We start from the raw sequence: 22,118 nt of genomic DNA, 5'->3' as shown, positions 1-22,118 counted from the left end.
GCAGTAACTCAGAAAATCAGACCACAAAGACAATCACATCTGACATGTTCCTTTTGTCTTATGAAAGTTAAAACTGAATTTCATTTTTAAAATAGTCCCTTAAATTTTAAGACTTTAAACATTTTTCCCTACAAAAACTTTAGTACATACCAGTTGGCCAATTTTGAAGCTTTCTGTATCCTGTTTCCATTACTATCTTTGGCCATTAATATGTTTCCTGTCTTATCTCTATTATCTCATTTTTAAAAAATGAGATATTCTTGTGAGATAATTCTTTTTAAAATTTTCTCCCTCCCCCAAATACATTTTAAAGTACATACCTCCAAGTGATGCCAAAGGTCGGTCTAGGAGAAGGATATGGCCATATATCCAAAGCAGGTTTTGCATTGTAATTAAAATAAGGGACCTCTCGGATTCCTCCTTTTCGGGCCAACTTTTTTAAGTCATCATTAGGCAAAACAAAAATGCTCTTCTTGCTGCTCTTGGTAACAAATTTTCTATAGGATGGCAGAGCTGTACCTGAACGAGTCTTCTTTGGTCTTGAAAATTTCATCAGTTTCACTTTGTCTCGTGTGGAATACTCTTTGCTCACAGTCATAGATGTAACCAGTGTGCCTCCCGTGGTGGTCAGGGAGTCTGTCACTGTCGTGGTGACCACGGTTTTGCTCTGCTCCTTTACAGAGATGATGTCCACACTGCTGCCTGTGGAAGGTGTGGAAAGCTTGGTCACCGTTGTAGTGGTGGTTGTGACAGTGGATTTTGCACAATTTTCTGTGGAAGAAACCACAGTTTGCTTATCGCCTTTTTCTACCTTGATCACAGTTTTTGATTCTGTGGCCACTGTGGAGGTCATCGTGGTGACTTCTGTGATGACGGTTTTTCTTTTAGATTCTCCATTGACATTTTCATTTTTGTTGATGGGCAGACCATTTTCATCAATAAAGTAATTACTGAGATTAGATTCCTCTTCAGAAGTAATAGGTGATGAAGTAACTTTCTTAACTTCTGAGGTTTCTATTTCCATATCTTCTACCTGATTAACTGAATTGCTTTCTAGACAAGATGCTGAAGGTGTGGTCGTCTGTGTACTGTCAGACTCTTTGGTTGATGGCAGGGTCTCAAGGCTATCTCGGTAGTTACCTTCAGCATCTGAGGAACTCAGCAAATGCGATTTTGTTTCGGAGCTGTTTCTTTCATTAAAATCTTCCATGATGACATCACCATTAATGAATGGCCTTATAGCAGATTCTTTAACAGTCAATGATTTAATATCATTCTCAGGGATTATTTTATTTATATTATTAACCTTTGGTTCAACATTACCACTTACTACTTTACTCTCAGAAATTTCTTTCAAGCATTCACCTTTCAAATATATTTTGGGTTTATTATCTTTTCCATTTATTTGAAATGTACTTGTTCTCTGTCCTTTCTTTTCAGACTCTCGATTTTCATTATTCTTTTTGTCAGTGGTATTTTTTAGCTTTATTTGATCACTACATTTATTAACTGGTCTCTCCTCTAATTTCTTCTGCTGACTTGGTTTTTTACCATTTGCTTCAGTTACCTTGACCAGCAGCCTGTCCTCACAGTTTCCAGTGGACTTATCAGAAACCAATTCACACTTTAATGGCTCCAAGCCTTCAATATCTTGTTCTTGAGTTCTGAACTGTTCAGAAATACTTTCATTGCTATTCTGAACAATCATATCTTCTTCACTGCTATCCTGAATAGACACGGTATCAGAACTATTTTCCAAAGTGCTATTAGATTCAGAGTCACATCCCAGTTTTCCTTCAAAGTCCATTGCTTTTGACAGAGGTGTGGCATCTCTGTCATTGGTACTTTTAGGCACTGATGAATGTAAAGCACTCTTGGAAGAAGAAACAATGGTGTCACTTTCCTCCTGTATAAGCGGTTTTTTGTTCTTACAGATCAAAGTACCAATATCATCTGCACTGGCTAGTTTAGAGTCTTCGATGAAAAAATCATTTCCTTTTGTTTTACTCTTACTGGGTTCCTGGCCTCTACTGGCAAGGTCAGAGACTTTTTCTTCTATGTCATTTTCAATGGAATTTTGTTTCGGACATTTTGTTTCTGGGCTCCGAATGGAGACATCATCTAACACTCGATCTTTTGGATAAAGTTTGTTTGTGGTATGACTAGGATCACTCATTCTAAGAACTGAGGAATCACTTTCTGAACATCCCTGAATCAAGTCCTCAGGTTGATCATTATTTGCATTCGGGCTCTGTTCTTGTCTCATCGAGTCACTCTGACACCCTTCTTTTGCTTTTGTTATTACTGGTGATTCAGAGAGATTTTTTGAAGAATTTGTAGAAGTCTTTCCTATACCCTTAATTCCACCCTCCAACTTGATTTTTTCGAGTCGCTGTTTTTCTTCCAGTGTAAACTGTTTAATTCTCCTTTCAAGAAGTCCATCTAGTTTGGATGATTTTGTTTTCTTTTTGTAACTAGTCCTTAGATGAAAACCCTCACTAACATTGACCACATCTACTTGAGAACTCTCCTGACAATTTACATGTGACTCTGTTTTCATGTCATCGTCTACTTCCATTGGTTCTTCCTTGCAGGGTTTATCACTGTCAGAATCTAAGAGCTCCTTCACATCTGTGAAACAAAGACATTTATATAAATGTAATTTTTACTCTGAAAGGAGGAATTTATAATTTTTTTTTTTTTTTTTGAGATGGAGTCTCACTCTGTTGCCCAGGCTGGAGTGCAGTGGCATGATCTCAGTTCACTGCAACCTCCGCCTCCTGGGTTCAAGCAATTCTCATGCTTCAGCCTCCCAAGTAGCTGGGATTATAGGCATGTGCCACCATGCCTGGCTAATTTTTGAATTTTCAGTAGAGACAGGGTTTCGCAATGTTGGCCAGGCTGGTCTTGAACTCCTGACCTCAGGTGATCCGCCCACCTCAGCCTCCCAAAGTGCTGAGATTACAGGCATGAGCCACCACGCCCAGCCAAAAATATTTTTTTAAAGTATCTCTAGCCACATGCATTATCTAGCTTATCTAGTTTTTTTAAAAAAATGACTTGTTACAAAAGACAATGTAGTTCCTCAAAAGGTTAAACAGAGTTACCATATGATCCAGTAATTCCAATCCTAGGTATATCGCCAAGAGAAGTGAAAACGCATGGCCACAAAAAACTTCTGCATGAATGTTCATAGCAGCATTATTCATATAGCCAAAAGAGGAAACAGCCCAATGTCCATCAACTGATGAATGGATAACAAAATGTGGCATATCCATACAGAGTATTATTCAGAAACAAAAAGAAAGTACTGATAAATGCTACAACATGGATGAACCTTAAAACCATGCTAAGTGGATGAAGCCAGCCACAAAGGACCACATATTGTCTGATTCCATTTCTATGGACTGTCCAAAATAGGCAAATCCAGAGAGACAGAAAGTAGACCACTAAGCTGGTGGCACTTTCGGGAGGGGTTGGGAAGTAACTGCTAATGGGTATGAATGAGGCTTCTTTTCAAGGTTATGAAAATGTTCTAAGATTGATGTAATAATGGTTGAACTTTGTGAATATACGAAAAGCCACTGAATTTACACTTTAATTGGGTGAATTGTATGGGATATCAATTATGTTTTGATAAAGCTGTTATCAAGAAAACACAACGCAGTACCTTTCCTGTGGTGGGACCCTGATCCAGTGCATTCTTATCACCCCCAGGCTGCCCTCCACAGCTGACTCTCCTTACCTTGGTCCTTCTTCTCAGTAATCTTTGAGATATCCATTTCATTTTGGTCTGCTCCTTTTGCAGCATCTGAACCTTTTACCTCATCTTTTTCAGAATCAGGCTCTATTTTTATTTTTTTTGGACTTCGTGAACATTTTCTTTTATCTGACTCATCCATATTTTCATCCAAATTATTTTTGGCTAAAAAGAACCATGTATACGATAATTTATGTTATTTCCAGAGTATTAGCACTTTAATATGTCAAGTTTAGTGAAAATAAACAAGTAATTTCCAGCAAGTTATGTTTCATTTTTTCATTAAAAAAAAAAAAAAAAGGACAAAGGTCTTATTGAGTATAAGGTACCATATAATCCCATATGCCTGGCTGACCTAAAACATAGAAGGAATGCCTGAACTTCAGACATTTCAGAAAACTTTGTGAACATTTTTGGTAAAATATGATTTAGGAAATTTGTTTTAAAACACTGCAGGATAAAAAAAAAGGGGGGGGACCTGGTGCGGTGGCTCATGCCACTGCACTCCAGCCTGGGTGACAGAGTGAGGCTCTGTGTCCAAAAATTAAAACAAAACAAAACAAAACTGTGATTCAGTAACATAGTCAGCTACAAGATAAACATTAATACTGTAGGCTGGTGCGGTGGCTCATGCCTGTAATCCCAGCACTTTGAGGGGCCGAGGTGGGTGCATCACCTGAGGTCAGGAGTTTGAGACCAGCCTGGCTAACATGGTGAAACCCCATCTCTACTAAAAATACAAAAATTATCTGGGTGTGGTGGTGCACACCTGTGATCTCAGCTAGTCAGGAGGCTGAGGCAGGAGAATTGCTTGAACCCAGGAGGTGGAGGTTGCAGTGAGCTGAGGTCACGCCACTGCACTCCAGCCTGGGCGACAGTGAGACTCCATGTCAAAAAAAAAAAAAAAAAGTTGTCAGTGACAACTGAAACAAGAGTGATAAAATTTGGATGGGTGTAGTGGCTTATGCCTGTAATCCCAGCACTTTGGGATGCCAAGGTGGGCGGATCACTTGAGGACAAGGAGTTCAAGACCAGCCTAGCCAACATGGTGAAACCCCGCCTCTATTAAAAATACAAAAATTAGCCAGGCATGGTGGCGCGCAACTGTGATCCCTACTCAGGAAGCTGAGGCAGGAGAATCGCTGGAACCTGGGAGTTGGAGGTTGCAGTGAACTGAGATCGTACCACTGCACTCCAGGCTGGGTGACAGAGTGAGACTCCATCTCAAAAAAAAAAAAAAAAAAAAGTGGTCAGTGACAACTGAAACAAATGTGATAAAATTTGGGTGAGTGTGGTGGCTCATGCCTGTAATCCCAGCACTTTGGGAGGCTGAGGCAGGCAGATCACTTGAGACCAGGAGTTCAACACCAGCCCAACAAGGTGAAACCCCATCTCTACTAAAAATACAAAAATTAGCCAGTCATGGTGGTACGAGCCTGTAGTCCCAGCTACTTGGGAGACTGAAGCAGGAGAAATGCTTCAACCTGGGAGGCAGAGTTTGCAGCGAGCTGAGATGGTGCCACTGCACTCCAGCCTGGCTGACAGAGCAAGACTCTGTCACACACATAAAAAAATAAAATGAAAGAAAACTCGTGTATGAAGGATTATCACAATCTGTTTGATCATTCCAGAAAGCCCATATCAGTGGTTTCTAACATACTTTGTGTCACAGAACCCTATTAGAAATGGATAAATGCTATGATCCTCTACCAAGGAAAAAAGTATGTATATAAACTTTTGTAATCTATTTCAATAGTTCTTGGACTCCTTGAAGTTTATATAACAGAATAAAAGACTGAAAAAAAGGATCAAAGGCAATCTGTGGCCTTGTTTACTGCTTACAGTAAAAAGGTATCTCTAAGACAACCAGGGCAAGTGGAATATGGACTGAGAATCAGATGATTAATTTGTTAATTATAGTTAATTTGTTGAGTGTGATAATGACATGATGGTTATGGAAAAATGTCTACGTAGAGATACATATTGAACTTCTGGTGAAACATGATTTCTGGGATTTATTTTAAAACACTGCAGGATTAAAAAAAGTGGTCAGTGACAACTAAACAAAGAGTGATAAAATTTGGCTGGGAGCAGTGACTCACACCTGTAATCCCAGCACTTTGGGAGGCCGAGGCAGGCAGATCACTTGAAGTCAGGAGTTCGAGATCAGCCTGGCCAACGTGGCAAAATCCCGTCTCTATTAAAAATACAAAAATTAGCTCGGCGTGGTGGCGGGCACTTGTAATCCCAGCTATTTGGGAGGCTGAGGCAAGAGAATTGATTGAACCCGGGAGGTGGAGGTTGCAGTGAGCTGAGACCATGCCACTGCACTCTAGCCTGGGTGACAGAGCAAAACTCCATCTCAAAAAAAAAAAAAAAAAAAAAAAGTGATAAACTTTGATAATTGTTGAAGCTGAATGAGTTCATTATTCTTTATATTTGTGTAGTTTTAAATTTCCCATAATAATTACAAAAAAAAAAATATCAAGCCTCCCAAAACAGAACTACTGTCTAGATGAATATTCTTGGGCCTTAAAGGCTTTTTTTTTTTTTTTTTTTTGGAGACAGTGTCTTGCTCTGTCACCCAGGCTGGAGCACAGTGGGTTCATCTCAGCTCACTGCAGCCTTGAACTCCTGGGCTCAAACGATCCTCCCTCATCAGCCTCCTGAGTAACTGGGAATACAGGTGTGTACCAATATGTCTGGCTAATTTTTGCATTTTTTGTAGAGATGGGGGTTTGCCAAGTTGCCCAGGCTGTTTCTTGAACTCCTGGGCTCAACTGATCCTCCCCTGCCTTGGCATCCCATCACAGGTGTGAGCCACGGCACCTGGACTTAAAGGCATTTTCCTATTCTTTACCTTCTTCACTTGAACCTAAATATCCCAAGGACCTAGCAAGGTATATCCATTTTTTATTTAAATGAATGATTTCTTCCAGAAAGGTCTGGCTGAAGGGAAGAGAGTGCAAAGAAATCATAATTCTGTCGCGAGCAAGATACTGGTGTGAGAAAATAGATATAAAAAATATATCTATTTTTAATTTAAATGAATGATTTCTTCCAGAAAGGTCTGGCTGAAGAAAGGGAAGAGAGTGCAAAGAAACCGTAATCCTGTCAAGAGCAGGATAGTGGTGAGGTAAGAGAAGAATCACAGAAAAGGGCTTGGGTCCTGCCAGCGTTCTATCACTCTGTGCATATGTGGTCTTCACTATGTCACCTGGCACCCTCGTGAAATAATCGGCTCATTGAACTTGAGTTTAAAAACACATGATCTTTTAAAAGAGCAGTTCATCTCTATAGAGTTCGGTGATTCTAAATACTAAAGCTCATTAGCCAGTTGTAAAAACTCAATTAATAGCTTATTTATAGGCCAGGCGCAGTGGTCACACCTGTAATCCCAGCACTTTGGGAGGCCGAGGCGGGCAGATCACAAAGTCAAGAGATTGAGACCATCCTGGCCAACATAGTGAAACCCTGTCTCTATAAAAAATACAAAAATTAGCTGGGCATGGTGGTGTGCACTTGTAGTCCCAGCTACTCGGGAGGCTGAGGCAGGAGAACTGCTTGAACCCAGGAGGCGGAGGTTGCAGTGAGCCCAGATACGCCACTGCACTCCAGCCTGGTGACAGAGCAAGACTCCATTTCAAAAAAACAAAAACAACCCCTCACCCCAAAAAAAACCTCATTTATTTATTTTTTTAAATTATACTTTAGTTCTAGGGTACGTGCGCACAACGTGCAGGTTTGTGATATATGTATACATGTGCCATGCTGGTGTGCTGCACCCATTAACTCTACATTTACATTAGGTATATCTCCTAATGCTATCCCCCAACCTCCCCCCACCCCACGACAGGCCCCGGTGTGTGATGTTCCCCATCCTGTGTCCAAATGTTCTCACTGAAAAAACCTCATTTATGTGACAGTGTTTTGGAAGCCTCTATCACTTTCTTTCTGGTTTTCTCTTACCTGCAACAATGCTAAGGTTACTAGATACATGACTCCTCAGTGAATTAGTACTGAATTAAGATTTTTTTTTTTTAAGAGATTGAGTCTGGTTCTGTCATCCAGGCTCGAGTGCAACAGCACAATTATAGCTCACTGCAGCCTCAAACTCCTGGCCTCAAGCAATCCTCCTGCCTCAGACCCCCAAGTAGCTGGGACCACAGCCATGTGGCACTACACCTGGCTAACTTTTAAAATGTTTTTGTAGAGATGGGGTCTTGCTATGTTGCCCAGGCTGGCCTTGAACTCCTGGCCTCAAGTGATCCTCCTGCCTCAGCCTCCCAAAGCACTGGGATTATAGGTGTAAGCCACTGTGGCTGGCCTGAATTTTTTTTTTTTTTGAGACAGAGTCTTGCTCTGTCACCTAGGCTGGAGTGCAGTGGTGCAATCTTGGTTCACTGCAACCTCTGCCTCCTGGGTTTAAGCCATTCTCCTGCCTTAGCCTCCTCAGTAGCTGGGATCACAGGCGTGTGCCAGCACACCCAGCAAATTTTGTATTTTTAGTAGAGACAGGGTTTCACCATGTTAGCCAGGTAGTCTAGAACTCCTGACCTCAAGTAATCCACCTGCCTCGGCCTCCCAAAGTGCTGGGATTACAGGTGTGAACCACCGCGCCTGGCTGCCTGGCCTAAATTTAAGATTTTGAAAAATGATAATCAGGCGGCTGAGGCGTCTTCTAAAAAACAAGTTCCATTCTACAATCTTACGGAAATCTGAGACATCAAATTCCTGTGAATAAAGGTAATTTTTAAAGTTTTAGGGTTTTAGTAAACTAAACTAGTAACTCTGCAGTACGAATAAAAATTTCAGAAAAATGTTTTTATCTAAAATATAGTCAATATACTACAAATTTATAAGAAATATAAAGCAGAAACGATTATGCAGGACATGTAATTTTAATTACTTACTTCCTTCTAACGACTTTCTGTAATTCACATTAGTATTGCCTGGCAATTTAGGAACAAACCTATAAACATGAGTTTTACTAATCCAGCTCCAACCACCATATCCTGTCACTCTGTACTCTTCACCTTTTTGTTTCCAAACCTGGTGTAAATGAAAACATTTTGATTAAACAATAAGAATAACAATGCTTATAAACCACATGTGGTTTTATGCATTTTTACCAAACAAGTTTCAAAGTCAGGCAAATGAAATTTACTAATCATCCCCAGGTTTTTCCAAGTGGGGACAAAAAAAATTTACTAATCAATTTAGTTTTCACTGGGAATCAAAGATTAATGAACTAATACTCCTTTTTAGCATGTAAAATATAACACAATTTTACAGTTTTATAACAATTTCAACAAATTGGCCTTGTAAGCCTCCAATATTCTAAGATAAACCGATGCTTTGTAAATTTGCCAGGAAGATGTACTTTATCCCTAACATATCAATTAAAAGACTATGTCAAAAGTAGGCCAGGAGCAGTGGCTCATGCCTGTAATTCCAGCACTTTGGGAGGCCAAGTCAGGAGGATCACCTGAGGTCAGGAGTTCAAGACTCACCTGGCTAACATGGTGAAACCCCATCTCTACTAAAAATACAAAAATTAGCCAGGCGTGGTGGTGCACGCCTATAATCCCAGCTACTTGGGAGGCTGAGGCAGGAGAATCGTTTGAACCCAGGAGGCGGAGGCTGTAGTGAGCCACGATTGTGCCACTGCACTCCAATCTGGGCAACAGAGCGAGACTCTGTCTCAAAATAAATAAATAAATAAATAAAATACAAAGACTATGTCAAAAATAAAATTAGTAAGTATTCAAAGTTTCAGAATAAAAGTCTCAGAAATGGCTAACATTATTTTAAAGGGTTGTTGTAAAAATTACCTGATGCTTAACTGGAAATGTGTATTTTACCCATGTCGCTTGCTGCATCGTTTCTTCTTCTTCCTGTTTCTTCTCTTTTTTTTTGACTTTCTCCTTTTCTTCTCTTTCAATTGATGTCATCCGGTGTAACCTAAGAATTCATGCATAGAAAGACAATGTTAACTTGGAAAAATAAACAGAAAAGATAAAAATGCAATACTGAAAAATTAGGAAAACAAAGCAGACTGTTATAATCCTACAAACCAGACAACCCCAACTGAGAAAACTTAGTTGTAGTTGTACAATTCCTTAACAAGAAAAGATAAAAGAGTACAAAAAGGCAAAAACAAGAAATATTATCCTTTCCATGCCTCCCAATAAGAAATAATTATGATTTATTTCTAAAACATTTCATGTATATATGGTATATACCAACATTTATGTATCTCTTTACATAGTCCATTACATATTCACACATATGTACTTTTTAGTGCACATACAACCACAGTTTTTAATCAATGGATAATTACACTAGAAGATCTTTCCTTATCAAAATACACAGATTTTTTAAGGAATTAAAAAACATTCCATTGCATGGATATGCCATAATTTATTAAACCAGGTCACTGTTAAAGAATACTTTGTTTCCAGAGTTTTTTCCTTCCAAAAAACAAAGACCAAAGAATACAAAAACATTTATTTTATCAACCAGTATTTCTGATTCTCACAAGCACTGCGGATTTTAAAGCACTCACAGATCTACTAACAGAAATCAGGTTTCTTACATCCGCAGAGAAAGGGGCCCATGGGGCCCCATCTTTCGAGAGAGAAAGAGAGGAAGGATGAGGAAGGTCGGCCCATATTGACCTAAATCATGAGACACAGGCATCGGCCACAACTCCTTCTCAGGCAGGAAAGGAAATCACTGCACCTACCAGTAAAGACTGTGGTGAGGCTCTACATTTAGGGGATTAGACTAGATTTTTATGAATCAGAATATTTCTCAGAGAGACACGAAGCAAAACCTACAAAGAAAGGAGCTCTTGTCTCTAAGAGCGCTAGTGGCAGAACAACTGCTTTTATCACACCCTAACCAGATGCAGCCAATTTCTCATGCACAGCTCTGCAGAAAGAATAGAGACCTTTTGTTAACTTGGGGTAGTGATGCCGAAAAGATGTGGGAGGGGATTTCAGTCTTTTTATCTCCTTTACCCCCACCAAAAACTCCCCATCACTCTCCCTGCTTCTTCTCTCCCTCCCAACTTTTACGACGGCTTTGTGTCCCTGTGATTGCAGGTTCCCAGAATATAGTCTCCCCCAGGCTGACAGCTCATGCGTATTAACTGCACTCAACTGGTGTAGCAAACATTCTCCATAGGCTCTTCGTAGTCTCTCATAAGCTGATGGGAGGAGGGGAAAGGGAGCAGATCCTCACTGGGAGCTAATGTACTCAAATTCCATCCCTCTGCCAACACGCTTGGAACTAAGGAGAAGGACTAGCTCTGTAGGCACAATACGGTGGATAACCTGACAGTCTCAGGCTACAGGAGTAAGGCGGGGTGACTATGCCAGGAGGACTGTGTAGGATTTCTCATGGAGATTTTGAGGGCTTGGCTTCTATACACCTCTGAAAGGCCAGGTCCAGCATGGCAACTGGGCCATTTTCACTGAGAGAGGCCAGGAATGGAGCACTGTCTGAAGGACTTCAGCGCAGTGACACCCTAGGAGCTCAAAGCTGGGCAGGGTGCTCAGTTGTGTTCTTGGTGTCCATGAGGCAAAGAGGTCCCTTTTATCACCAAATACAAAGGCTTCTCTTTGTGGAGGAAGCAAGGCCAGTTAGGCAGTCTTATGGCTAATCTCTGATGCTACCTATCCCAGAGTAGCATGCTGGTGGGTGTGCCAGTGGCAGATTTTCTTTCTACTTCTCCTTGGCCAACGAAGTCCAACCAAGAGAATGAACTGAACTTCAACTCCACTGGTGCTCAGGGTTTTGTGGTGTTTTGCTATCACAGCCATAGCTGTAACAATATTTTATGTCTTTCTTGGTAAACCTGGGGAGTACCCCGCTGTATCCTCCAGTGGTGGGATGGCTGGGTCCAAAAGTTCTTGCACTGAAAATGCTGACGGATATAGGGTCAAACTGCTCTTCAGAACAGTGCAATCATAAAGCCACCCTGCGTTCCTATACCTTCACTCATGCTGAGTTAGTATTGAACTTCTAAACTGTTAGTCAAACTCAGAGGTAAAAAATACTATCCCATTGTTTTTAATTATGAGAGAAGTAATCATTTTTTATGTCTACTGGCCTTTCATATTTATTTTTCTGCAAAATGCCTATTCAAATCCTTTGTCTTGTTTGTATTAGACTATTAGTAGTTTTCATTTATAAAAGGTCTTTGTCAATCAAGAAAATTTTCCATTTGTGGTACAAATATTTTTCCTCGGTTTGTCATCTGTCTTTTGACTTTGATTACAATAACATTTTTCCACTCAGAATTTTAAATATATGTATCCACTTTTTTCCTCTATGGCATCTGGATTTTTTATCTGTTTAAAAAGAAAGTATCACAACAAAAACATAAATTAATTCATGCTTTCTTACTGACGTTTTCTTTCGTTTTTAGGGTTCTGGGTTTGTTTTTTTTTTTAACAATTCTTCATCAATCTAAATGTTTTTTGCTAAGGCAGAGACCTAAGTGATATTTTCCCAAACATGCTTTCCCTTTGTGATGTGCAATGCTACTACAGCTAAATCCCCATGCTTAGGTCTATTTTTGGATTCTGTATTTTATCTACTGATTTGCTTCTTCTGTAGAACAAATTATTGAAGCTTCAAAATGTGCTTTAATATCTAGTACCTTTTTCACTAACATCTATTTTTTCCCCTTTTGGCTATTCTTACACAATAACTTTTTTCTTTTCTTTTCTTTTTTTTTAAAGACAGGTTGTCACTCTGTTGCCCAGGATGCAGTACAGTGGTGCAATCATAGCTCACTGCAGCCTCAAACTCCTGGGCTCAAGCAATCCTCCTCCAACTTCTGGGCTCAGTCTCCCAAGCAGCTGGCATTACAGGCAAGCAAGACCATGCCTGGCCAATTTTAATTTTTTTGTAGAGACAGAGTCTTGCTATGTTGCCCAGGATGGTCTCAAACTTCTCACTTCAGGTGATCCTCCCTCCTCAACCTCTCAAAGTGTTGGGATTACAGGCATGAGCTACTGTGCGCAGTATTCTTGCACATTAACTTTTCTAGATCAAATATTAGTATCGTTTTGGTCAAACCTCCCCTGCTCCAGGATGGAAAATCTTATTCCCAAAGTATCCTTCATGTCTTTAGTTAAGCTTTAAAGATTGCTTAGCTTTTTAATTAATTAATTCATTAATTATTATTTTTGGTAGAGACAGGGTCTCCCTATGTTGCCCAGGCTGGTCTTGAACTCCTGGGCTCAAGCAATCCTCCCGCTTCACCTCCCAAAGTGCTGGGATTACAGGCATGTGCCACCACACCTGGCCTAACGATTGCTTTACACAGGCCTTGAATATTTCTTGTTACATTTGGCTGAACGCGGTGGCTCACGCCTGTAATCCCAGCACTGTGGGAGGCCATTGAGGGTGGATCACTTGAGCACAGGAGTTCGAGACCAGCCTGGCCAACACGACAAAACCCCATCTCTACTAAAAATACGAAAATTAGCCGGGCATTGTGGCACTTGTCTGTAATCCCAGCTACTCAGCAGGCTGAGGCAGGAGAATTGCTTGAAACCAGGAGGCGGAGGTTGCAGTGAGCCGAGATGGCGCCACTGCCCTCTAGCCTGGGCGACACAGCAAGACTCTGTCTCAAAACACACAGACACACACATGCACACACACACAATTATTCCTAGGTGTTGGAGGTTTTTGTTGTTGTTGTTCCTGGAATCTTCTGCTTCATTAAAATTTTCAAAAATATGTAAAATGCAACCAGGTTAAGAAACAGAACTTTATCTACAACCAATACATCAGATGCTTGTGTGTCCCACTCCCTGGCAATCAATACTTTTGTGCTAAACATTCCCTTGTTTTTCCTTATACTTTTAGAACCTATGTGTGTGCATCCCAAACTGTATAAAGTTTGCCTTTTGAAAACTCAGCATAGGCCGGGCGCGGTGGCTCATGCTTGTAATCCCAGCACTTTGGGAAGCCGAGGTGGGCAGATCATGAGGTTGGGAGTTGGAGACCAGCCTGGCCAACACAGTGAAACCCCATCTCTACTAAAAATACAAAAATTAGCTGGTCGTGGTGGCACACGCCTATAATACCAGCTATTCAGGAGGCTGAGGCAGGAGAATCACTCGAACCCGGGAGGTGGAGGTTGCAGTGAGCTGAGATTGCACCACTGCATTCCAGCCTGAGCAACAGACAAGATTCTGTCTCAAAAAAAAAAAAAAAAGAAAGAAAACTCAGCATCAAGTATAAAACCACCTGCATAGAGCAGTATTGTTACTATCAAAGAAGGTTCCCAGGAAAATATAAACTTGTCTCTGGGTCACAGTCTGGCTTCAGCTTTCAGGAAAGTTTACAGACCTCTTTTGGTGAAATCAGTGGGTGAGATCATGAGCAAACCCTGGAAGATACAGGGCTCACCACAATCAAGGTATCTGGCGTGACTGCAGCATAAAACAGGTCTACTACAGCCAAGCATCCAAAGCGGCTGGCTCTGTACTACCTGCTTTTGGATCTTTTGAGGACTGTTTTCCCCCACTGACTTGGGATCGATTTGGCCTTTGTGGGTAGGCTGCCATTTGTCTACCTGCATTATTGCTTCAGCAATTTTATAGGTGGTGTATTTTCTGTTGTTCCCCTTGTCCCTGTGGGTCTGTAATTTTACAAAAGTTTGGCCACAGTTTTGGTGGAGTTCAGCGTGGAACAAAATTGTATGTGTTAATTAATTAGATCAACTGCATATAATAATTGTGTCTATATCTTGACAATATTTATAAGTTTTGTTTCTCTTGGCAAACTGCATTTCCTGGTACTTTTAGAATTTTTTTTTTTTTTTTTTTTTTTGAGACAGGGTATCACTCTGTTGCCCGTGCTGGAGTGCAGTGGTGCAATTATGGCTCACTGCAGCCTCCAGCTCCTGGCCTCAAGTGATTCTCCTGATGTGGTTGCCCAAAGTGCTGGGATTACAGGTGGGAGAGCCACCTCACCTGGCCAATAGTGGGTATCTTTTTTGTTCCACCTGAATGTTATTGGGAATGCTTCAAGGGTTTCACCAAAAGGCATAATAATTTGGTTTGCAATACATCTTCAAAAAAAAAAAAAAGACTTCATATACTCGTATTTATCTAAGAGTTTAAAAAAAGAATGAATAAATAGGCCAGGTGCAGCGGCTCACACCTGTAATCCCAGCACTTTGGGAGGCCAAGGTGGGAGGATAACTTGAGGTCAGAGATTCAAGATCAGTCTGAGTAACATAGGGAGACCCCATCTCTACGAAAAAATTAAAAATGTAAAATAATTAAAAATAAAAAAACCCAATAAATTATAATGAACTTAGACAAAATACCTTCTTGGCATCTAATGAGATGATCAAAAGGTTTCCTTTCTTCAACTTTTTTCTTTTTAAGACAGCATCTTGCTCTGTTGCTCAGGATGGAGTGCACTGGTGCGATCTCAGCTCATTGCAACCTCTGCCTCCCAGGTTCAAGTGATTCTCCTGCCTCAGCCTCCTAGTAGCTGGGACTAAAGGCCTGCAACACCATGCCTGGCTAATTTTTAGTAGAGATGGGGTTTCACCACATTGGCCATGCTGGTCTTAAACTCCTGGGCTCAAGTGATCCACTCGCCTTGGCCTTCCAAAGTGCTGGGATTACAAGTGTGAGCCACTGCGTCCAGCCTTTCTTTGACTTCTTAAAATAGTATGGTATTAGTAATCTCCTAGTATTGGAGATTGGTGTCTAAGGTGAGGCCAATTCAGCCATGGTTTCTTATTCTTTAAATTTACTCCTGGATATATCGGCATACCAATATTTTCAGATTTCTTATAGATACACCTATTTGCTATTAATTATTAATAAATATTAATAAAGAAGACAGGGCCATAATTTTCTATTTGTCTATTTCTATTTATCAAGTAGGCGTGATAACAGTTTCACACTAACAGAAACAATAATTATAAATTTTCCTTTTTCTATTCTGGTAGAAAAGTTTAAATAGAACTATCTGGTTCTCGAAATTTAAGAAATACCTTATGAAATCATCTGGTCCTGCGATCACCTTAATGACAGGTGCAGTGATAACCAGAAATCCTTTTCCTGCCTAAGAGTGTGGCTTCTGCCCTACTAAGGACTGAGATCATTGTGGCATCCTCCCCAACCCTTCCCCCCACCCAAAAGGAGCTCGGTGGGTCCCTTTCTGTGGCAGTGGGGATGGAAGGTGGGGCACGATGAGTTGGGGACTTTTATTCCACCATCTTGGTCCACTCTTTCTAGGTGGACCCCTTTCTTTGTGGATGTAGGAAACCTGAATACTGTGTTAGTGACCCTGTGAAGGCTTTAAAATTCCAAGTTCTAATAAAAGAGAATCAGAAATATTGGTTAGTATGTCTCTTTCTTTACTCTTTTTTTTTTTTTTTTTTGAGACAGAGTTTCACTCTAGTTGCCTAGGCTGGAGTGCAATGGCATGATCTCGGCTCACTGCAACCTCCGCCTCCCGGGTTCAAGCGATTCTCATGCCTCAGCCTCCGGAGTAGCTGGGATTACAGGCATGTGCCACCACGCCTGGTTAATTTCGTTTTTTTGGTTTTTTTTTTTTAAGTAGAGAAAGGGTTTCTCCATGTTCGTCAGGCTGGTCTCGAATTCCCGACCTCAGGTGACTGCCCACCTTGGCCTCCCGAAGTGCTGGGATTACAGGCATGAGCCACCATGCCCGGCCTCTTTTTTTATTCTTGATATTGGTTATTTGTGCTGTATTATTCCCCCCCCCTTGATAATCTTATCAGAGACTTATAAAACATAATGGGATCTAAGGTATATTTGTTTTCTATTTCATCATATTTGCTCATCTTTAATATTTTCTTTCTTTAGGGTGGTTCCTTGAGATGTACCCCTAGCTAATTAATTTGCAGTTTTTCTTTTCTAATATAAGCACTAAAAGCTAGCAACTTCTCCTAGGAAGCCTTTAATTGCATCTGACAAATTTCAATGTATGTAGTACTTTCATGAACATCCAGATCAAAATGTCTTCTAGTTTTATGATTTATAGTTGAGTATTTATTTATTTAGAAGTGTATTTCTTACCTTTCAAGCATATAGCCCTTGCCTTTAAAATTTTACAAACGTCTATATCCCTAAACAATACTGTAACATTGTATTATCACACATGCTTTTAAAATCTACACAAATGTATGTAGTATATACATTTATCCTGATGTATTTTTAGTGATGGAACTGTTTTTTCTTTTTAAAAATTTTTATTTTAGATTCAAGGGGTATATGTGCACTGGGGGGAACAGTTTCTAGTTACTCATTACCTGTATAGTAAACACTGTACCCAATAGGTAATTTTTACAACCCTTGTGCCCCTCCCACCCTCTCCAAATGTTTTCATTCTATTGTAAACTTATGAGATTCAATCTCGACACTTGTTGCTCTAGTGTGTTTTTCACTGCTATGTAACAGTCCATCATGAAATAACACAATTTAAACATGCCCAATATTGGCTGGGTGCAGTCACTCATGCCTGTAATCCCAGAACTTTGGGAGGCCAAGGCGGGCGGATCACAAGGTCAGGAGATCGACACCATCCTGGCTAACATGGTGAAACCCCATCTCTACTAAAAATACAAAAAATTAGCTGGGCATAGTGGTGGGTGCCTATAGTCCCAGTTACTCGGGAGGCTGAGGCAGGAGAATGGCGTGAACTCGGGAGGCGGAGCTGCAGTGAACCGAAATCACGCCACTGCACTCCAGCCTGGGTGACAGGGCGAGACTCCGTCTCAAAAAAAAAAAAAAAAAAAAAAAGCCTGATTATGAGTACTTAGGAATTGTTTCCAAATTTCACCATTATGAAATAATATTACAAGGAACACCCTGCTATAATGTCTTCTCATGTACACAGGGTAAAAGTCTCTCTACTGTATTAGGAAGGAGTCGAATTGCATTTTTAACTTTGTTTTTGTCAAACCATTCTCTAAAATGGTTATAGCAACCATTGTACTAATTGCACTCTTATCAGAAATGTATCACAACTGTAATCCCAGCACTCCGGTAGGCTGAGGCAGGCAGATTGCTTGAGCCCACAGTTCAAGAACAGCCTGGGCAACATAATGAGACCCCGTGTCTATAAAAAATACAAAAATTAGCCAGGCATAGTGGAATGCGTCTGTAGTCCCAACTACTCAGGAGGCTGAGGTAAGAGGATAACCTTAGCCCAGGGAGGTCAAGGCTGCAGTGAGCTGTGATGGCGCCACTGTACTCCAGCCTGGGTGACAGTGAGATCCTGTGTCAAAAAAAAAAAAAAAAAAAAAAATATGTGGTGGAAACACCAAAGAAAACTGGGAGCCATACCTTTAGCAAATGAAAACCATTTAGTAGGCATAAATTTACTTTTCTCAAAAACATATATTACGTTCCTTTTTTTTTTTTTTTTGAGATGAAGTCTTGCTCTGTCACCCAGGCTGGAGTGCAGTGGTGCAATCTCGGTTCACTGTAACCTCCGCCTCCTGAGTTAAAGTGATTCTCCTGCCTCAGCCTCCCGAGTACCTGGGACTACAGGCATGTGCCACCACACCCAGCTAATTTTTGTGTTTTTAGTACCTCGGTCTCCCTAGGTGCTGGGATTACAGAGGTTGAGCCCATGTGCCTGGCTTGTGTTTATATTTTAAAAACTATAGGGCTATGCCTTTGGAGTGGACTCTGTAGAAAAGATTGGGGCAGAGAAGATAAAATGGTTCTTACTTTTTGCTTTATGCCCTTAAATATTCTATTATTTACCATAACCTTAGTTTTGTAATAATAACTTTTTAAAGACTAAAGTTACAAAGCAAGTCTATCAGGGCTAAAAAGTAGATTCAAGTCACAAAATTTTCTTTCTTTTTAATCATCTGTTGAAGTTGCACAGCTCTGGGTCTACTCAGGAGCTATATGATCTTTGGTTGGACAATGAACTTTAAAAAAGGATGTAAATCAGATTCCTAGCATAGTGCCTACAAGATTCCAGAATACTAAAAAATGTGAGTGCTCTTTCTAGTCAATAAAAATGCTATTTACAAGATTCCAGAATACTAAAAAATGTGAGTGCTCTTTCTAGTCAATAAAAATGCTATTTAAATTTTCATATACCAGATCTCTTTTGATCTTCATCACAATCCTGTATGGCAAATAAGAACTAATATTCATGGTGGGTGCGGTGGCTCACACCTGTAATCCCGGCACTTTGGGAGGCCGAGGAGGGCAGATCACAAGGTCAGGAGTTCAAGACCAGCCTAGCCAACACAGTGAAACCATGTCTCTACTAAAAATACAAATAATTAGCTGGGCACAGTGGCGGGTGCCTGTAATCCTAGCTACTTGGGAGGCTGAAACAAGAGAATCGCTTGAATATGGGAGGCAGAGGTTACAGCAAGCCGAGACTACACCACTGCATGCCAGCCTGGGCAACAGTGCAAGACTCTGTCTCAAAAAAAAAAAGAAAGAACTAATAATATTCATTCATGTTTACAACTTATATAGGAAGAAAATGAGGCCAAAAGTAAAGTCTTCAATATGGCCTCTTAAATATATTAACTTTCATTATTAATAGGCTAGTATTTCAAAAGGGAGTCCAATATTCATCATTTACAAGGCTCAGAATTCATTTACCTGGTATGTCCTAAAGATTCTCGCCATATTGGTAGCATCACAACTGGTTTAACTGCACACTCCAAAATGGCTAAAGCCAATGCAAATTCTCTGGGTTTGCTACACATCTGAACTGCCTTGATCCAATTTGCCCTGTATTTCAGAAGAAAGGAGAGAAATTATTTCACTAGGTTGACCTTAAATTAAAAGCACAATAGTTGTAACTTTGGCCTCCATCTGATTCCAGGTATAAAGACGATGACTCCTAAAAATCCTCCAAATAGTTAGTGGTGTTGGTTCAGTAAGTTAGAAGTACACTCATGCCTCTAATGTCCTGTCTGCTGACCACATTGACTTCATTCAACTCATTGGTAATGACGTTTTCAAGTGCACAACTACAACAATCATTTTATAAACATGTAGTATATTTACAGCAATAAATTAACCTTAGTTTCCTTTACCTATGTGATGCCCAGTTGGGATGAAGAAAGGATGAAGGGATGTTGTTTTCTAATTGGGTGATAGTCAGTCTCAGAGTAGATATGGTAAGAACTTTGGACCCATGGACAGAACCGTTCCATTTGAACTCTCCTGCTGGAGTCAGACAGAACTTATGTGCAAGATGCCTTCTCTTATCATGGTCTTCTCTGTGCTGGTGCTTATTCAAAGCAAATGAATTGGTGGAGTATTGATTGTGGTAGACGCGATACTTCCCTTCTTGACCCAATTTAAAATAATTGTTGATATTTCCTTTCATGATCACTTCCTTTTTGGTGCTCAACCGTGAAATTTCTCCTTGAGAGTTAACTACCAGTACCTGACCAAAAAAATAAAAAGACTGCATTATTTATGTCAATCAAAGATGTAAATTTCATCTGATCAACTGTCTTTCAATAATTAAAATTAATCATTCAAAGTAAGTTAAGATAAATCTTATGATAGAACTTTTGAAGTCTAAAAGCTAAGTTAAAAGTAAAGCTAATTGTTTACAATTAAACAACCAAGATATGCCTGCAGAAAGAAAACTAACACATATTAAGTACCTATTACATGTCAGATACTATTATTCACTGCTTTCATGTATTAATACTTCAAATATACCCATGAAACCATACATATAAATTACTCACCTACCATTTTTTTCAAGTTTATAACATATACTTAAGGGAAAAAGAAGGGCATCGCATGTACTATCCCCCAAAAAATATATTCCTAAAAACATCCTTTCGGGTCCTTTTATCATTCCAGCTACAGTGTAAGACCCCATGGATACTTCAAAATAGTATTTTCAAACAGTTGATCCCAACTCTTAGTGGACTACGAGATAAACAGTGGCCTTATTTAGCTTTTTTAAAAAATAAAATGTAATGCAATAGGCTAGCACAGAAAATATCACAGTGCTTCCCACATCATAAAGTAAAATAGTATTTCAGAAAGCTTTTGAATATGTGTACTGGGCTGCTATGAAAAAATGTGTATGTGACTGAGGGTCAGAGTCAAAAAGAAGTATGAAAGCCACTGCTTTTAAGCAATTGCTGCAATGTTAAGAATGTCCTTTATTCTTGCATATCTACCCTGCAAATAATTCCCGAATATGGGAGACAAAGTTGGGACCATGTCCTGTCACCATGGCTAGCTGAAGCACAGAGATACCGAGTCCTAGCTCTGATCCCATTGTTCATGATCAGAGCTGGGATGCCATGCTGTCCTATCCACAGTACTCTGCTATCAGTGGGTAAGCCTCATCCTCTAATTAGCTGCAGGTTCACCTGAAGTGATCATAGCTAGAACTGAGCAGTGAATCATCTACAGTTCTTTAATAAACCATAAAACCCAAAATAGCCTACTCATATGTATAAAGAAGGCTTTAATTCTTTAGAATTATATGTAGAATAAAACTGATCATGTAGTAAGAAAGTGTATCAGCCATTTATAGCATTTTTATGCCTTGACTGAAATTTGGGTACGCAACTATGCTTATAAAGCCTAATACTTTCAATCTTGTTAACTACTACAGTTTCGGAAACAGAGAAAATATAATTCAAAAATAGGTCTACAAATTTCTACAAATTTCCAGCCCCTATTTTTAAGGTGTGGTAATTAAAATTATCTCACATTCCACAGATTTTTGTTTTAAACAGAAAGAACACACCTCTTTGCCCTCCTTAAATAATTTATTTGCTTCATGTGCAGCGGCTGCCACCTGCTGGCTCTTCAGCTGACTAAGTTTGCTATCTGGATTCCGCAATCTGGTGATGATTCGAGTTGAGCCAGATGCTCCTTTTCCAGCTCCAGGAGATTCACTTAGCTCCCCGTTGGACTTCTCCGATTTGAAATCACCTACTGTCAAATGAATAGGCCACAAAGCAATTGCTGACAATAAGTAAATAATTATAACCACCTTATTTCACCAAAACTCGTATCTGGTGTATGTGTAAGATCCACAAAGTAAACAGATAAAAAAAGGCCCTTGAATGGCAAAGCAAGTATCATTATTCCTTAAGTTTTTTACTTAAAAGAAAATATGTTGTAACTTTACTGTGAGTCATCTATTATTCCACAAAAAATTCAAACATGCTGGGTTATCTGTTTAAAAACTCATCTGTTTGAAAACAGGAAGAGCTGCTACAAACTTACAAATAACAAACATAATAATAACTCAAAAAGCAAACTAACAAAGCGTTGCCTTATATATTCAATATGGATTTCTGTATAAAAAGGTTTAA

The 22,118-nt window shown here is 39.8% G+C and overlaps 1 protein-coding gene across 27 annotated transcripts in view; it reads right to left on the bottom strand.

The window, feature by feature from the left end:
* Positions 1 to 22,118, bottom strand: part of BPTF (bromodomain PHD finger transcription factor) — a 156,866-nt gene that overhangs the window by 68,934 nt on the left and 65,814 nt on the right. For 23 of the 27 annotated variants that reach the window (XR_010153367.1, XR_010153368.1, XM_054671499.2 and 20 more), the window contains 7 exons: positions 21,545 to 21,735; positions 19,854 to 20,209; positions 19,414 to 19,545; positions 9,595 to 9,724; positions 8,674 to 8,812; positions 3,746 to 3,925; positions 321 to 2,631 (listed from right to left, as the gene is read on the bottom strand). Coding sequence is in view for 25 of the 27 variants with exons in the window: in XM_054671499.2 (XP_054527474.1) it covers positions 321 to 2,631; positions 3,746 to 3,925; positions 8,674 to 8,812; positions 9,595 to 9,724; positions 19,414 to 19,545; positions 19,854 to 20,209; positions 21,545 to 21,735 (3,439 nt within the window). In the remaining 2 variants the exon portion in view is untranslated. The remainder of the gene's footprint in view (positions 1 to 320; positions 2,632 to 3,745; positions 3,926 to 8,673; positions 8,813 to 9,594; positions 9,725 to 19,413; positions 19,546 to 19,853; positions 20,210 to 21,544; positions 21,736 to 22,118) is intronic. The other 4 variants (XM_063799909.1, XM_063799911.1, XM_063799912.1 and 1 more) reach the window with 2 other exon arrangements.

Source organism: Pan troglodytes, chromosome 19, assembly GCF_028858775.2.
Source record: "Pan troglodytes isolate AG18354 chromosome 19, NHGRI_mPanTro3-v2.0_pri, whole genome shotgun sequence".
Taxonomy (NCBI): domain Eukaryota; kingdom Metazoa; phylum Chordata; class Mammalia; order Primates; family Hominidae; genus Pan; species Pan troglodytes.
This window is presented reverse-complemented; position numbering and strand designations above follow the sequence as displayed.